Source organism: Falco cherrug, chromosome 3, assembly GCF_023634085.1.
Source record: "Falco cherrug isolate bFalChe1 chromosome 3, bFalChe1.pri, whole genome shotgun sequence".
Lineage (NCBI taxonomy): Eukaryota > Metazoa > Chordata > Aves > Falconiformes > Falconidae > Falco > Falco cherrug.
The window spans coordinates 43,441,227-43,457,836 of NC_073699.1; the positions used below are offsets into that span (position 1 = coordinate 43,441,227).

At 43.3% G+C, this 16,610-nt stretch overlaps 1 protein-coding gene across 2 annotated transcripts in view; it reads left to right on the forward strand.

The window, feature by feature from the left end:
• Positions 1–8,844: 8,844 nt before the first annotated feature.
• Positions 8,845–16,610, forward strand: part of ARFGEF1 (ADP ribosylation factor guanine nucleotide exchange factor 1) — a 94,707-nt gene continuing 86,941 nt past the window's right edge. The window contains exon 1 of one of the 2 annotated variants that reach the window (XM_005443196.3): positions 8,845–8,994. In XM_005443196.3, coding sequence (XP_005443253.1) covers positions 8,871–8,994 — 124 coding nt within the window. In that variant the 5' untranslated portion in view covers positions 8,845–8,870. Of the gene's footprint in view, positions 8,995–9,499; positions 9,519–16,610 lie in introns of those variants that run through there. The other variant, XM_055704591.1, reaches the window with a different exon arrangement.

The following is a 16,610-nucleotide window of genomic DNA, read 5'->3' on the forward strand; positions in this document are numbered from 1 at the left end:
TTAGTGAGTTAAGTGGGATGCTAGAATGAATCACTACAGTGCTTCTTTAATGTCTTTCTTCTACGCAAGAATATCCATAACTCCCATTCAATTTTCTCTTTCTAGTTATTCATATTCAAAATTCTTCATTCTTGCCACAAAGCCCAGAGTTTATAATGTATATGCTGAAATATCAGTTATGGATTTTTGACAGAAAATAACAGGCTGCAGTTGCTGAAGGAAACAATCAGGCCGTTTTAAAGATCACTTCATGGCAATTAAAAGTGGTTACTGCTCCAGTCTTATTGCTTCTTACCTTAATTCACACTACCTCTCTGTCTAAGCTTTTCAACACAGTTATTAAAATACTTGGAAACCATCCTTGTTATTCATTTGACTTACCCTACCCAGAGATTAAAGGGATATTTTTTCTCCAGCTGAGTTCCATTCAGTTTTTCAGTTCATTTTCATTTTCAACCCTTCCTTTGTTATATCAGCTTATTGAAAGAGATCTGCATAAACCTTTGAAAATGCACAAGTTCTAAAGTGATATGCTGAATTCACCTCAGATGAAGGGGAAGAGAGTCATTCAGCATATAAAAATTAGGTTAAAACTAATGCTTCATGCTCCCCATAGCTAGGGTATTTAATGCCTAATCTCTAAAACAACTCAGCATGCATTACGCTGGTCATGTCGCATCAGTTACAAAGACCTGCAGGAGCCTGAAGCTAGGATATAAAGGTAGGAAAGTCATCATTTTCAGTAAATTTGTTACTTTTCTAATTGGTAGAAGTCAGAATATTCCCATTTTGTAAATTGAAACTGGAGATTAAGAATTAGGGACAACCATACACTATGGTAGCCCTTCCTATTACAAGTGTTTGGGGAGGTAACTAATTAACTGGGCCCACAGAGTAATCTGGGAAAGCTGTAATGGTAGGGACAGCACCTCTCAAGAAAGACGGCAATCATGTTGTTGCTCTCCCCTTCAACAGTTTTCTCCTTAAAATCCGGTGGTAGCTCCTTAACAATTTCATCTGCTGGAGTTGGCTAGGAGAAGCAATAAATCAGTGGATCTTATTGCTGCCTTTGCCATACACCCTCCATATCTCATCTTTTGCAGTGCAAGGCTCTCAGGAAATCGCCAGAACTTTGTATTCTTGGTATTCAAAGACAGAAATATGTACCATTATGTCACTGTACTGGCTTGGATTTCCCTTTGCTTTTGCATGGCCTCACATAAAACAGTAACTGTACAGTAGGTTCCTGGCTCATGGTGAAGATGTGCTATTCATTTCTATATTACCTAAAAGAAATGCTCTAGCTTTTCTCCAGCAGGGTATCTCAGAAAATCATCTTCTCAGGCAGTTATGGCTGATACACTCATGATCAGGTCCTCAAGTTGGACAAACTACTGAATAAACTTTAGAAAAAACCCACCTATATAACCATTTTTTTTTAAATATCTTTCCTTCTGTCTTTAAGATGGATACTTGTATTCCTTCTCCATTCACAACATTAGGGAATGATATGCTGAAGTGCCACGGAAGATGGGAACTGAATTATTCATCTATTAGCAGGAGCAAAATGCTGAAGAAAGAAGCAGTTGAAAACTCCTGTATGTAGGTTAGAAGAAAATGTATTTCCACAGGAAAAGTCCTAGCAGAAAGAGATGTCATTCCAGCAGATGCAGTGGTATAACTTCCAGCACATAAAGGCATGCTACAGCCAGGAACATTTTATATCCTCCACAGTTTCCAGCCACAATTGAAAACTTTATTCCATCAACCACAAGAGGTGGGATTTTTTCTTCACTATTATCTGACGTTTTTTCTGCAGCTGTCACAAAGTGACAAATATCATGCTTTACTAGGAGTATGTATCCTTGCTTAACTGTAGTATCAAGAGTGCATTTCAACACAGCAAGAGCCTGTACTTTTTAGTTTTAAGGAACAAATTTGTCACCTTGCAAGAGCCTCCTCGTAGTGATGAATGTTTATTTCATTACGGGTCACTCCAGGGTGTTGTATGCTTTTATATAAATGTTTGGAACCAACCTGGGAACCTACTGATTAATATTCCCTGAGCTAATAAACATTTGCTTTTTGTTCTTTCAGTGCAGCAGTGGCTATACTGCAGCCTGTTTTAACCTCTTAGAATATTCACTCTTTGAACAAACTATGACCTCTTAATTTCAGCTCCTGAATTTATCTGGGGGAAAAAAAAAACCCAAAACAAACCCCTTTTAAAAATATTGAAGTACATTTATAGTGAGTGTACCTCCTGCAGTTTCACGGAAAGATTGCAATCCTTTGCGTAGCAGATACAGTGGATATTTTGAATGATGCTTCACTTACTTTTACACGAGTGGCAGGCCTAGGACTCCACAAAAGGACAGAGAGAAATGCCACCTTTGTACCTCGGTATTAAATGACCAAGCACCACCAGCAGACTTGTTAAATCTTATGCATTCAGTAAGAGAGTTGGAAATTTCTCTACCAAGCTGCCTGCAGTTGCAGAAGAGAATCACAGCTTCTCTCCTGTTCAAGGTTCCCATCTGCCAGATCCATCTGGACCCTGATCCATCATGCGCTGATTATCTGCATCTGGTACATTAAAACAGAACAGGAGCTAATGCAAAGTACTGTACTGCTGCTAAAGACGGTGCCGAGTGAGCCACTACAACTGAAGGATCATACACATTGGCACTAGTACACTGGTGCTATCTATTGACCCATCCATCCTATATATGGGGTCACATACAGAGACAGGTCTGAGTGGTCTCTTGCACAATGGAAACACTGAAGAAAATGTATATTAAAGGCATTAGATTAAACAATACTTTAAGTTGGCATAAAATGGTACTGTTGCCAAAAATCGCGAGCCTGCCTTCTTGCCCATTTTCTCGTTCCTGTCCTTGTGTTATCTCCTTTCTTATCACAAACATTTGTGAAGTTGCCTGATGGATCAGAATATGGAACATATCTGGATTAAAAATCCTGTTTCTTGACAGGCTAATATCAACCTAATTAAATTCTGAATATAATTCAGCACATAATTCACAATATGACAATGCAAATGCTTATGCTGACAAAGGAAGCAAGAAACATATAGGTAGGAGCAAGGAGAAGGATTGCTTCTTTTAGTGGCAGTTCTGTCTTATTCTAGCTTAAAGTGATCACAGTCTACTACTGTGCTGTTTCAAAGCTCATCAAGATGATATAAGAAGACAGTGCCACCATGAGCAGTAGACCAGCCCTCTGCATCACCACTGACCACCTTTTCCTACTCCCTTTCTTGTGTAAGAATTACTAAATATGCAGGTAAGTCAATCAATTCACTCATCCCACTGACAACCAATGTTCTTGTAAGGCTGATTTTTGGCTGGACCACTGAGCTGAACTGACACTGCACAGTTGCACAACTGCGCTGACGCAAGAAAGGGCATGAGAGCTCATGCAGGAGAAAGAGTTCCCTTTGGGAGGCAGTACAGCCAAAGATCATCAGCTTGTTCCAAGCCTGAAACGGTATTTTTACCATCACTTTTTCCTGTCCATCAGAAGCAAAGACTTAGAAGTCCTAGCTTTTCAGCATTTTCAAACAAGCCCTACACACAATTTTTGTACATAAACCCATCAGAAGCAGGTGCTAATCGTTCCCTCTCACACAGAAAGTTCTCTACAGTTTTTTACCAAACAAGTGTCTTACAAACTCTCTGAAAACATTTTAAATATACGAAACAATATAAATGGCTTTTTGAATACTCCAATTAACTTGTAAATAAAAAGGTACTAGACAGTAATTTTTGGGGTGTTTCTCAAATACATTTTTTATCTTTTTATGTTTTATGTTTGAATGTAAAGTCTCCAACGAAGCAGTGATGCTTTTGCACTTTAGCATATACATACCAACACATTTCTTTTAGGTTTGTCAGAAAACATTTCTCAGGTATGATAGCACAACTATAATATTTTATACATATTGCCTGCAGACTTAACGGTTTGAGCAGAAAAAAACAATTATTAGCCCTTTTCCACAACTTCAGGACTTCACCAGCAACCAAACAGGGAACTCTACAGCTACAAGGATTACAGTCCTTGGGGTCAGCCATTGACTGACACCAATTACCAGTAAAGCAGAAATCTGCATGCTGAAACCAAAACAATACAGACATTAGAATCACTGTATCTAACCCTAGGATTCTGGAATTCTTTGCAGGGCACTGCTGCTGTATGGCACCATCTGTTCCCCAGGGCTCAGTATTGTGGCCAGTTCTGTTTAAAATCTTCATGAACGACCTGGACAAGGGATTTGAGTGCACCGTCAGTAAGTTTGAAGGCTACACCAAGTTAGGTGGGAGTGTTGATCTGCTTGAGGGCAGGAGGCTCTGCAGAGGGATCTGGACAGGCTGGACCGATGGGCCGAGGCCGAGTGTGTGAGGTTCAACAAGGCTCAGTGCCGGGTCCTGCACTTGGGTCACACCAACCCCACGCAGCGCTACAGGCTGGGGCAGAGCGGCTGGGAAGCTGCCCAGAGGAAAAGGACCTGGGGGTGCTGGTCGACAGCCGGCTGAACGTGAGCCAGCAGTGTGCCCAGGTGGCCAGGAAGGCCAACAGCCCCCTGGCTTGTGTCAGAAACCGTGTGGCCAGCAGGACCAGGGCAGTGACCGTCCCTCTGCACTGGGCACTGGTGAGGCCGCCCCTCGAATGCCGTGTTCAGGTTTGGGCCCCTCACTGCAGGAGGGACATTGAGGGGCTGGAGCGTGTCCAGAGACGGGCAGCGAAGCTGGTGGAGGGGCTGGAGCACAAGGCTTATGAGGAGCGGCCGAGGGAACTGGGGGTGTTTGGCCTGGAGAAAAGGAGGCTCAGGGGTGACCTTAGCGCTCTTTATACTACCTGAAAGTAGTATAAATCACACTCTATACTACCTGAAAGGAGGTTGTAGCAGGTGGGTGTTGTTCTCTTGTCTCAAGTAACAAGAGACAGGACAAGAAGAAATGGCCTCAAGTTGCACCAGGGGAGGTTTAGACTGCATGTCAGGAAAAAGCACCAAAGAGGTGATTCACCAAAAGGGTTGTCAGGCATTGGAACAGGCTGCCCAGGGAAGTGGTTGAGTCACCTGGAGTCCCTGGAGGTATTTAAAAAACATGTAGATGTGGTGCCTAGGGACATGGCTAATGGACTGGGTAGCATTACGTTAACAGCTGGACTTGATGATCTTACAGATCTTTTCCAACATAAAGTATTCTGATTCTATGAATCTATCTTCAGTTAGAAACCCACGTAAGATAGAAATACTCTAAATCCTGACCCTTCTTTCTTGTGACTGTTCTTATTCTCCTCTCAGTGGAGATAACCCCCTAGCTTTTAAAGTAATCAGCAAAGAGCTAAACATGTTCTTATGCTCTGTAGTCTTGTAACAAAATCTGCCTCCAAAATGCTTCCTCAAAGTTCATAAAATTCTTGATAATTGACCAAACATTGTTGTAATACATGGCTTCCTTAGTAAATAAAGCTGTCCTAACAACTGGCTCTATTCAAAGCACTGGGACCCAGCACACAAACTGACCACCATTCATATCTTGGCTCTAAATGAGAGCACTGGACTGTCTTTTCATCTCCAGTGCTTATATCATAGTTTCCCTGGGATTTCCATCCATTCCACTGGCTCAGCTTCTGGAAGGAAACTGGATGTCAACCTGCTGGACAAATGATTTACAGTAAGACCTTTCCATGCAATTTCAGAAGCAGTCCTCCAGTAACATATAGGCTCTACATTGTTGCAGAGTTTAGGCAGGGGCTGCCTTGTGACTAGCACATATAGTACCAGCTGTGCCAAGCTATAAATTGAAGGAACAGAGCAGCAGCTGTTTGAACCTGAAAATAGAAACTGAAGATTCAAACCACAGGGAAAAAAAACCCAACCCAAACCAAGCAGTTTAATCTATTTGTATTAGAGCAGGAATGAAAGACATGGAACTGAGTGTCTTTTTGACAGATCTTTTCCTCCAGTAGCTCAATGTTTCAGCAGCAATTCTATTTGTTCAACTAAATCATATTTTACATGTAAAATCATCCTGTGTACAGCATATGAAAATAGACATTAATATGGACAAAACAGATAACTGCAGTGCTCTTTACATAGAGGTAACTATTGGCTTCATGATATTGCAAGTCTTATTTCTGCCAAATGGACTGTGAAAATCAATAGCAAACTCCATTTGCTAAATAACACTTGCAAGCTCTGACTTGTCTAAGGAAATCTGGACTCAGGTGGTTTGTGCAAAACTATCAGCAAGAACTCCATGGAAATTCCTACTCTTTCCATGGTGACTAGCAGGCAGCTTTGAAAGACCAAAGTCATTTTGACATCAGAATTTCTGAAATTGCATCTGTGTATAAAAAAATAATAATTGAGATTTAACCAACAGGCAAAAGGTTTTTCCCTAAATAAATTACTAGAAATAATTAAATTATGCTTAGTAATTGCACTGCTAAAGATGTGGTCTTTTGAATAAACCAATGCAATCTGAATATGGTCATAAAAAAAACCTTGTGTGTTTTTTTCAGGAATCAATGCGCTTGGTGATGTGACTTCTGACTCTCTCATAAAGCTGTTATAAGGCTAAAATCAGGTGTGCCCTCTTAATATTTTCCACATTGTTTATCAGTTGGGTAATAAAATAGCCTGCAGGTTCTGACAGTGACTAGAAAAAGCCCCTGATGCAGATCAAGTAATTTCAGCCCAGTGTTTTGCTCTAACAATCAGGCCTGGCATTCACCTATAGCTTTAGCGGAATTCCCCATGCCAGGGTATTCCTTACAAAGTCCAAATGTAGATAACTATAAAGCAACAAGTAATTTTGGCATAAATAATTTTTAATTTGGGAAACTTGTTAAAGCCATACTGGGCAGCATTAGCTGCCTCTTCATTAGGGAGCTGGGATCACTGTACTTGTACGGCAGCTACAACTGTTCCACCGCAGGCAAAGAAACAGAGGTGATCAAACAAACCGTTCAGTCAAGAACACAGGGCTGCTTGTAAGGCCTTAGCATGGTGGCATGACAGCCTGGGCAAGCTCTCTCAAATTCTCCATGAAGAAAGGATCAGGATTAATTTTGGAAGGACCAAAGGAAGAGCGGACAGGAAAAGTTAGCTGGGGATAACCTCCTCCCCGTGTGCTGGCTCTGGCCTCCGAGGTCAGAGGCGGCCCCCAGGTCCTACAACCGTCTCATGCTGATGCTACAGCCTTGTCCCACTCCACCTGAAAGGTACATCTAAATTCAGCCCTTTCATTTCCACATTTAAGTTTTAACTAGTATTTTTGTATCAGCTAAAAAATTTCTAAAACAGACCTGACTTCAGTTAGTACCATATTTTATTTTTAAATACTGGTGTACTGCCTGAGCACACAAACTTGCCCTATGATGTTTTTGCTGCTTACCAGTTAGCCAGAGCTAACCAGAGCTTTTTTTTTTTTTTGGGGGGGGGGGGGGGCGGGGAGGGGAGGCCGACCCTGAGCCAAGCATGAGAAAATGACCCCTCAGCACTCTGGGAGAGAAAAACCGCCAAAGAACACAAGCAAAAAAACAGTAAACGTTTTATAAATAATGTTAAAAAATTAATAAAATAACAAAACACAAAAATCACTGTTGAGTTACAAATGAAGGTGCAACTTATTTACTTATTTTTATGCTTTTTACTCCTAGCGCACGTACAATGGGGAGGATGTACGGGATGACAGTACTTTAAAGGCAGAGGATGAAGGCGGCAAGGCCCCCCGAGCGCAAGGGCACCGTGCACTCACGCAGGTGGTGCCCACCCGGCCCGAGCGGCCGCTCCCCAGCGAAGCGCCGCTGCCGCCGGGCCGGGCGAAGCCGGGGGGTCGGTGGGAGCGCCCCCGGGCGGTACGGCTCGCCGGGAAGGGGCGCGGGAAGGCCGGTCACGTCCCGCATCCGAACGCGGCGCCTTCTCCCTCGGCGCCGGAGCTGCCCTCCGCTCGCTCCTCCGGTGAGGCGAGGCCCCGGGGGCTTCTCGGCAGGGGAGGCCGCGGCCGGAGGAGCCACGGCAGGTTCTCTCCGGGGGAACCTCTTAGCCCTACCCTCGACGGAGCCCCCCCGCAGGGACAGGTGGCACTTCCCGGGGGAAGCCTTCCTCCCCCTCCCGGCGCTGGTGGCCCGGAAGGGAAGCCCTGCCCCTCCTCCGCCTCAGCCAACTCCCAGGTGGCAGCAGCCCCCTCCGTACCTCCCTCTCCGCTGCCTCCCGCGGGTCTGCTCCACCTGTAGCGCGCCCGCGGGGCGGGCGGAAGGCGAGCGCCCCCCCTCCGCCCGCCGGCCCGCCCGCCTCCCTGCGCCCGCCCGGCCGAGGCACGGTCGCCGCTTCCTCCCGCTCCGCAGCCGTGCGGTTGCGGCCCTGACGTCGTTTCCTTCCAACATGGCGAGGGCAGGTTGTTGCTGCCGCCACCGTCGCTGCTGCCGCCGCCGCCGCCGCTACTGCTGCCGGTGCTAATGGAGGCGGGTGCGGCCCGGGGGCGGCTCGGGGACTGAGCGCGTCGCGGGCGCTGTCCGCGCACACACGCAGCGGGGGCGGAGGGGAAGGAGAAGGAAGGAGAAGGCTTCGTCCTCCCTCAGCTGCGGGGGTTGGCAGTCGCCGCCGCCCGGGCCCAGCCCAGCCTCCCCTCAGGGGGAGCCGCCGAGCGGGCGTCGGGCCGCCGCGGCCCTCCCTCTGAGGGAGCCCTTCCCCCGCGCCTGGCTCGGCCCGGCCCCGCGGCCTCACAGCCCGCCCCGGCCCCTCGCAGCCCTGCCCCGGCGGGAGCGGCCGGTGCCCCGCGCTCCCTTCCCCTCCCCACCCCTCCTCCTCCTCCTCCTCCTCTCCCGCCTCGATCGTGCTCATGTATGAAGGGAAGAAGACGAAAAACATGTTCCTGACCCGGGCCCTGGAGAAGATCCTGGCCGACAAGGAGGTGAAGAAGGCGCATCACTCCCAGCTGCGCAAAGCCTGCGAGGTGGCCCTAGGTGAGGCGCGGCAAGGGGCGGCCGGCAGGGGCTGCGCCGGGGCAGCCGGGGGTCGGGGTGCGCCCCGGGGCCCCCTTCCCTCATGGCCTGCGCTGTGTTTGTGTTGCGGGGGAACGGGAGGGCGAAGAGGCGCGTCGGGGCCTCCGGGGAGACGAGGCAGAGCGGGCTGCCCGGAGGAGCAGGGCTGGGGGAGGTGGGGCTGCGGCCGAGCCGCGGCACAGGCTTCGGGATCGAGTCGGAGGATCTGGTGGTGTGAAACTGCGCGGTGTGCGCAGCGAGGCCGAGGCCTGTCGTCGTAGCGTGTGTGCCCCTGGGCGGAGGGACAGCTTCGCCCCTCGCCGGGAGCGGCCCCTCCGCGCGCTGCCCCTTGCTGACAGCGGCGGGGAGGGCGCTGCGGCGCCCGGCGGCCTCTCCTCCGCCTCCTCCTCCTCCTCCTCCTCCCCGCTCGCAGGATGAATAGGCAGAGAGACGGAGGCGCCGAGCTGAGCTGACCTGGAAGCAGACGGCCGGCGGGGAGGGAGCAGGTGACAGGCAGCGGCGAGGGAGGAGGGACGGGGGAGGAAGCGGGGGTGGTGGGGAGCGAGAGACAATGACACCAGGCCACGTCTGGAGCTGGTGGCCCTTCGGAGTCGGGACGCAGGCCTCTAGGGAGGAGGGCTGGAGAGGGAGAGGGTGGTCCGGGAGACGTGCGAGGGAGAGTCTTAGCCGTGTTGTTACTGGTGGAGAAACAGCTGGTGGGGAAGGGGGCAGAGCTGGTGCAGCCACGGAGGACATGGGAGTGTTTGCCTGCTCCGGGCTTAAGAGGGGTCTTAGGTTTGTAGAGCAGCTGTGTCAACACCACCTTGTCTAGAAGCGTGAGGGAAGTACCAGGACTGGATAGGACAAAGCATACGTAACACGTTCAATAACAGGCAACATAAAAGGAAAACTCGTGCTTTAAAATTCTGGCATGATGAGCACAGGCAGGGTTTGAACCTGTGAGGTAAAACAGTGATGTATTTACAGAAAGGCTTCGGAGAAAGACCTGCTTTATTTAAATAATACATAAATGGATTATGTCTCTCCCATTCTTGTCAGTTTCTGGTTTTGGACATAATTATCTTGATTTTGCACAGTAATAATGTCAGTTTAAACGGACTTGTTTGAGGAGATAATGTTAAACAGAAACGTGCTTGTTTAAAAAATGAACATAAGTAATTTCAAGCTTTCTTTTTGTCATTCTATTAATCTATTATAATACTTCCAATTAAAAACCCCACACAGTTCTTCTCTTGTTTTCTTTGTCTGTGAAAGACCCTGACAAATGGAGAGGGAGAAATGACAGTATTTCAACTATTTATTTCTTAGTAACTCAAATTGATTCAAAAGATATTTTTCTTAGATTTGTCATCACTAGAATTATTAATGATAATCTTATGATTTAGGTAGATGGAATTAAACAGATAACCCTTTGGCCTTTCCGTTGACTTCAGACTGTGTATTCAAGTCAGAAATAAAACAAGAGAAATGTTTTCTTATTACTATACTGAATTTATATCCAGCCTGTATAACATCCATAGAATTAGACACTGGTATTAATCTTGTGTTTCTGCTGTACTTCATTTCAGTAGCTTGGTCTGTCCTAAAGCATCACAGAGATCCCTGCAAGCGTGGCTCCATTGTGTTACACAGATTATAAAGCAAGTCCTCTAGATTGTATAGTCTGCGTCTTTTACCTCGTAAACTGATTTGTGCAAGGAGACCCCCAAGCACACATCTCAGTGATTTCTGTGCTACAGCTTCATGGAAACTGTCTCCTGTGGATCTGGTTGTGTGATAGGGGGTTAAGTAGGAAAACGATACGGTGTATGGGTATAAAAGCCAGTGAAACAAGAAGAAATACGGTGGGGGGTGTATTAGCTAATGCATATAGGAGGACTTAATGAAGTATCAGATATGATGTTCATTACCATAGAATGTTACTGAAATAAAACTTTAGGTTGTGGCAAAACGAAATGTAGTTGGTGATTGTAAATGTAGTATGGTTCATTGTCTGGTTTTGTGTGTGATAGACTCATAGTTAAAGATTGGCAGTATATAACTCTTGAATAGAGTAGTGCTGATGTCTAACTATAAAAAGCTTTTCAGAGAAGAGTAAATATGTTCCTGACTTTACATGGGGGGCAACTGGCTTTGCGTGAGCTCGAATTTACATAGCAGAATTGGAAATAGGATGCACATGTGCTCTCACCATCTAGCTGTACATCTGTTGGAGAGCACTCTTCAACTGGATCCTTCTTTGCCACCTTAAGCAAGGAGTACAGATGTCTCATTCCTGAGAAACTGATCTATTTTAGAGAGCAACAACATTAATTATAAAACATCAGTAAAATAATAACTGAGTTAAGTTCAATTTGGAATTAACTCTGGCAAAGTCTAACTTGAAAGTTATATCGGATATTAAAAAATGGTTGTTAAATGAAAGGTAGCTTTTAAAAGTCAAGGCAGTAATTATACATCCTCAAATCAAGATCACTTTTTTCAGTCTGAATATTTAATTGATTAGTCTTCACTGAAATTATCTGATGTAATACAAAACTCTGCTGTTAGGATCTTTTTCTAAGTGCATGACTGTAGTAAAATGTTGCTTATTATTAATGTATCAGATACTCTTAACTAGTATTTGTTACTAATCCATGCTCTGTTTCATTTTTTAAACTTTTTTTTTCCTAAATCCAGTATTTATGTTGGTTTATATTGTTTTTATAAGATGAGCTGCTATTGTAGTATTTCAGAAACAAGCAAGCAATTACCAGAAGTATGGTATTCCTGTAGAGTAGGCAAACAAATTAAAACTCTGGTTTTTAGATTGAGGTTGACAAGCACTGTTTTAAAAAATCTTTAAGAACATCCCTTTGTCAGTTTTAATTCCTATATATTTTCCTATATACCTTTCCTGTTGCATTCCATTAGAATTATACTTAATCTATTTTTGATTTATGAATTCTGAGGGAGAAAAACCCTGCAGTGTTCCTGGTATATGTTACTGTGGCAATCTGACCTCTGAACAGGTGTTAAGATGAGGTCCTTCTAGTATGACCGTTTTTCTGGGCTATTAGAAGATACGAAATCAAAATATGAATTGAATACTACAACCTGAATTATAGGTGGGTTTTTTTGTGTGTTTAACAGGGATGAAATTAAGCCTGATCCCTCTATCCTGTATCTAATGATTCACCAGGTTGTGTCTGGATTAATAAAGAACAGTTTACTCAAAGTTTAATGTATTTTTTCATGTAACATTGTCCTTTCTGAAAGACATTCTCTGTATGCAAAAAATGTAACCTTTCTTTAGTCACCTAATGAAATACAGGTAATTTGGAACTTCGTATTCTTTACTCGTATAGCAGCTACTCTTAAGTCTGTGTAAGGAATGACTTTATCTTTAAAATGGTCTGCTTGCAGAGAGTATCAGGCAGCAAGCTGACAGCAGGATTAGGTTTAGAGGTTCCCTTCCCAGTCAGTTCCCTGCACTGCTGTTTCTGTATTGGTTTTCAGACATATTACAGTCTAGGATACTTTGCAGTAAACATAAGTTCATAAAAGGCCTTGGGGGAAAAAAATACTCAACTGGATGTAGTTTTTAATAGACAAAAAAACCCAAACTATTAGTGCATTGTGTCAGAATCTGGGATGTGGATTTGTCTGCCTGGAAAGGTGGTTTATAGAGGGACCAAGCTGAACAAACCAGAATTCTCTGCTTTTTATAAAGGCTGCTAGTTTAGCTGCAGATCAGGAGTCAAGCAACCATTCTGTAAAACTCTAAACTGCAGATAACGTAAAATGATATGAATATGTACCTAGTACGTACTTTAAGGAAAAGTGTGCATGTGCTACTTGGAATTCTGGAAATACCAACTGAAGAGGACTGAAAATTAGTTTTAAAAGTTTCTTCAGTGCTCCTTGGATTGTCTGTCACATAAAGATCCTGCTGGATGATGTAGGTTTTGTGTGGTGTGAAAGTAACAGCTCCATTCAAGTTTGTGCTGCTGTTAAATGTACGTGTAGGATGATGAAGCAGCAGGATATAATTAAGCACTGAATCTTAGTTTTTCTGAAAACAGGTAACATTCAGAGTAGAGTTCACCCCAGAGGTGGGAGGATTTATCTGTGTCCTTACCTACCAGATTTGTAAATGGCCTGGGAAAGTCCTGCCTGCATAAATTTTTCTATTTCTCTCATTTCACCCTTCCTAGTTTCATTTTCTCATGTCCTTTGCATATATAGATAACCACGTTCTATTACCAAAGATAGGTTAACAGTCAATACAGAAATGCATGCTAGCATGAACAGTTGAAAATGCATTTTGAAGACTGTTGTTGCTCCTCTGGAATTAATTTTACTGGAGGTGTTGAACGAGTGAAATTTCTGTTTATATTTTGGATAAATATGTTCTCAGTAGACTGCCTTCCATCTTTCATCGAAATTAGTTGTCCCTTTTTAGAAGCCAAAGCCCAGAGTTTTTGGGGTCTTTTCTATGTTGAATACAAAGACATTGGTATTGTATCATCATCTGTTGTCTGCATGTGCTAGAGGTATTTATTTTCACAATATACAAGTCACCATGTCCATACAGAATTTACTTTCTGGTTGTAATTGTTCTTCTGAAACACTTCTTTTGAAGTAAGCAAGCAGAATAAATAGAGATTTTTTGCAAGTACAAACCAAGGTGTATATTTTTCTTTGAAAAGTCCCTAAAAGTTGCAGCTGCCCTTCCCTCCTCTTGCTTGGCTTGCTAAGCTTGGGCTTTTAACTAGCAGAGCTTCAGTGTGGTTAAGATCTCATCTATTTCTGCAAAGATCTAAAACTTGGCTTGGTAACAGTAAGGTTTGGTTGGCTTCATAAACTGTTTTCCAGGTTACCTTCTTAATTTCAGGTGTAAAGTGCTGTTTATGTCTAATTTATGGGGCTAATTTAAGAGAAGTTGTGTATAGTGGGAATTTTTAATATTTTAAATATAATTAGTTCTTGGCTGTGTAGAATGGCAATGCTGACAAGCTTTAATCTCCCTTGAAGAAGGGGATGGTTGGCAGGGTGCACATAAAAAAAATTCTGTAAAAAACAAGATTGTATTTGGGTTGGAAAAATGTTAATGGAGAATGAGTATCAAATACTGCTTTTTGTCTTGGAAGGAAAAAAATGGTATTTTTTTTTAGGTGGAATGTTGACTTAGTCCTGAAATACATCCTCAGTTAAAACCTTTGATGTTTTGAAAATTTTAACATTGATTTTCAGTAGCTCTTAAAATCTTATCTTGAAAGAATTCAGCACGTCTTTGTGACAAAGGGCAGCTTTTAAATACATCTGTTCTGCTGCATATTTTAGAGCACGAACTGGAATGTTGAAGCTTAAAATGAAAAGTTGTTGCCTTGTGACCAGAGTGCATCTATTCCTTAGAATGAAATATCTTTAATGGTTTTGTTCTAGTTGACCTTTTTTCTGTACTGTCTTTCCATATATTATTCCTGTAATCTTTTCCTCTCTTCTCTTGGTTCTTGTGTCCATTATTTTCAGGATGACAACAGTATCTGTTCTTGTGTGTTTTCTTCATATAGAATTCGGAAAAAAATTAGCTTGGCTTTTGAGGTTGGATGTACATTCCAGACCTTTTTGGGAGTCCTTCAGAGTATAATTGGTATTGAGCTAGTATTTTGATAATATATTGTTCAATATGCTAACTTGTTTAGTTGACAGGGAGGATTGTTACATGGGTGTTTACAGGGAGGGAAGCATCAGCCAGTGGTGTGTTAGTCAGTCTCTTTTTCCCTGTTCTTGGTGAAACTCCTAGCTGAAATCATGGGCTCGCAGAGCTAGATGAGGAAGCTTGATCTTCTTTTGGGGCACCTGTCTGTCAGTTTTGGCTTTTTCATTGGTGTTGATATTTTTATCAAGTTGCTGATTAGTTAGTACTTCAAAGTAAACAAATGCTGCCCTAGGAGTTGGGGAAGCAGGACCAGCAAACTTGTGCATGACTTTTACCCAATTCTGCAACAGCCAGTGGTAGACTTGAATAGGCAGGTGGAAGGGAGTTTCGTGTTTTGTGAATCAAGCCAGAGAGCTTTCCTGTGTGATGTGTAAATTGGTGGTTTGCTCAGAGAAAATATTTTCATCTGGGAAAGACAGCTACTGTCAGTGGAGCCTCAGAGGCTGAAGTGACTTGGGAAACACCACTCTGCAGGTTTTGAGGAAGGAGGGAGGTATCAAGGAAATAGACAGAATTGGGTAAGAAGCTTGATATTTTTTGTCTGGTAGAGGAGGCAGAACTCATGTGTGTGTGTCTGAAAGCCAAAAATATGTGATTTAGCTGTACTAGTCAGATAGATACAGACCAAGAAGTGATCTGTGCATAGTTGGCTCTTACTACCATGTCCTTCCCCATGAGTAAATAGTAAAATAAGCCAGAAGTTACTGTTAGGCAAACCAAAACCAAACCTTTAAGAAAAATCACCTAAGTACAAAAAGTCTCAAAAAACCAGGGAAAACATAAAATATTTCTGTGGGATTTTATAGAAAAAGAATATCATACAAGGACAATTGAACAAATGTTAGCTGGTGTGTTTTGTTTCTTTGAAAAACACCTAGTGTCAGAACTTAATTTTAAGAAAAAAAACAAGCCCTCAACCCCCCCAAAAAAAGACCTTAGCCTATATATTTTATAGATATCTTAATGAAATGTAGGGGTGTGCTAAATAAAAATACCTGTTTTAAGGGATAAGGTAGATGATGCTTGTTATGTGATACTTCCCATTTTGAGTATAAATGTATAATTGCTGCTAAGAATAGGCCGGTCAAGTCCCAAGATTATTAAATACATGGCAGAGTTCTGTTATTGATTTCTAATCAGTCTTAGGACATGATGAAAATTCTAAAGGACTGGAAGACATCTGCTGCTGTGCCAACATTGTTAAAAGGATGAATAGGATGACCTAGGAAATTATTGGTGTATGGGCCTGATGTTAATCATAGGCAGGGTAGTGTAGTAGCTGATACATGATGTGAGTGAGAACAAAAATGCCAGTCAGTGAGGGTTTGGGAAAGGTTTAAAAAAAAAAGCAAGCCCTCTACCAAGTTTAAGTTTTGGGGATAGATTATAAGGCATTTCCCCTACATTTTAGTCTTCTGTAACCCCTGTGCTCTTCAGATGTTGATTTTACACGATGAGGAGTAAAAACTGCCAAACTGGTAGGAAGAGGCTAGATAAAATTACATTTGAATTGATGAATATTGACAGATTTTGGGGCTAGCTAGCCCCCCCATTTTTCATGTTGCTGCTTTGCTTTTTTCTACTGTATCCATGGTCTTAGCTTTTAGGCATTCTTCTTGGTGTTGGAAATTTTGCTTGGGTTTGTTTCTTCAGTGGTTTCTGGGTTTGATTTTGTTTGTTGATTTTAATTTGAAGTTTTACATTTTTGTTTTCAGTGTGAATGTATTAGCAGGTGATCAGGTTTTAGTTGGAAGCAAGAGCTCTTAAAACAACTTGAAGTCTTGAGGAGTCTGAGCTCTTGGTATGATGCTGTAGTTAAGAGCAGCTTTGAAGCTTGGATAGTGAATGTAGGGCTTATACTAACTCTGTACCT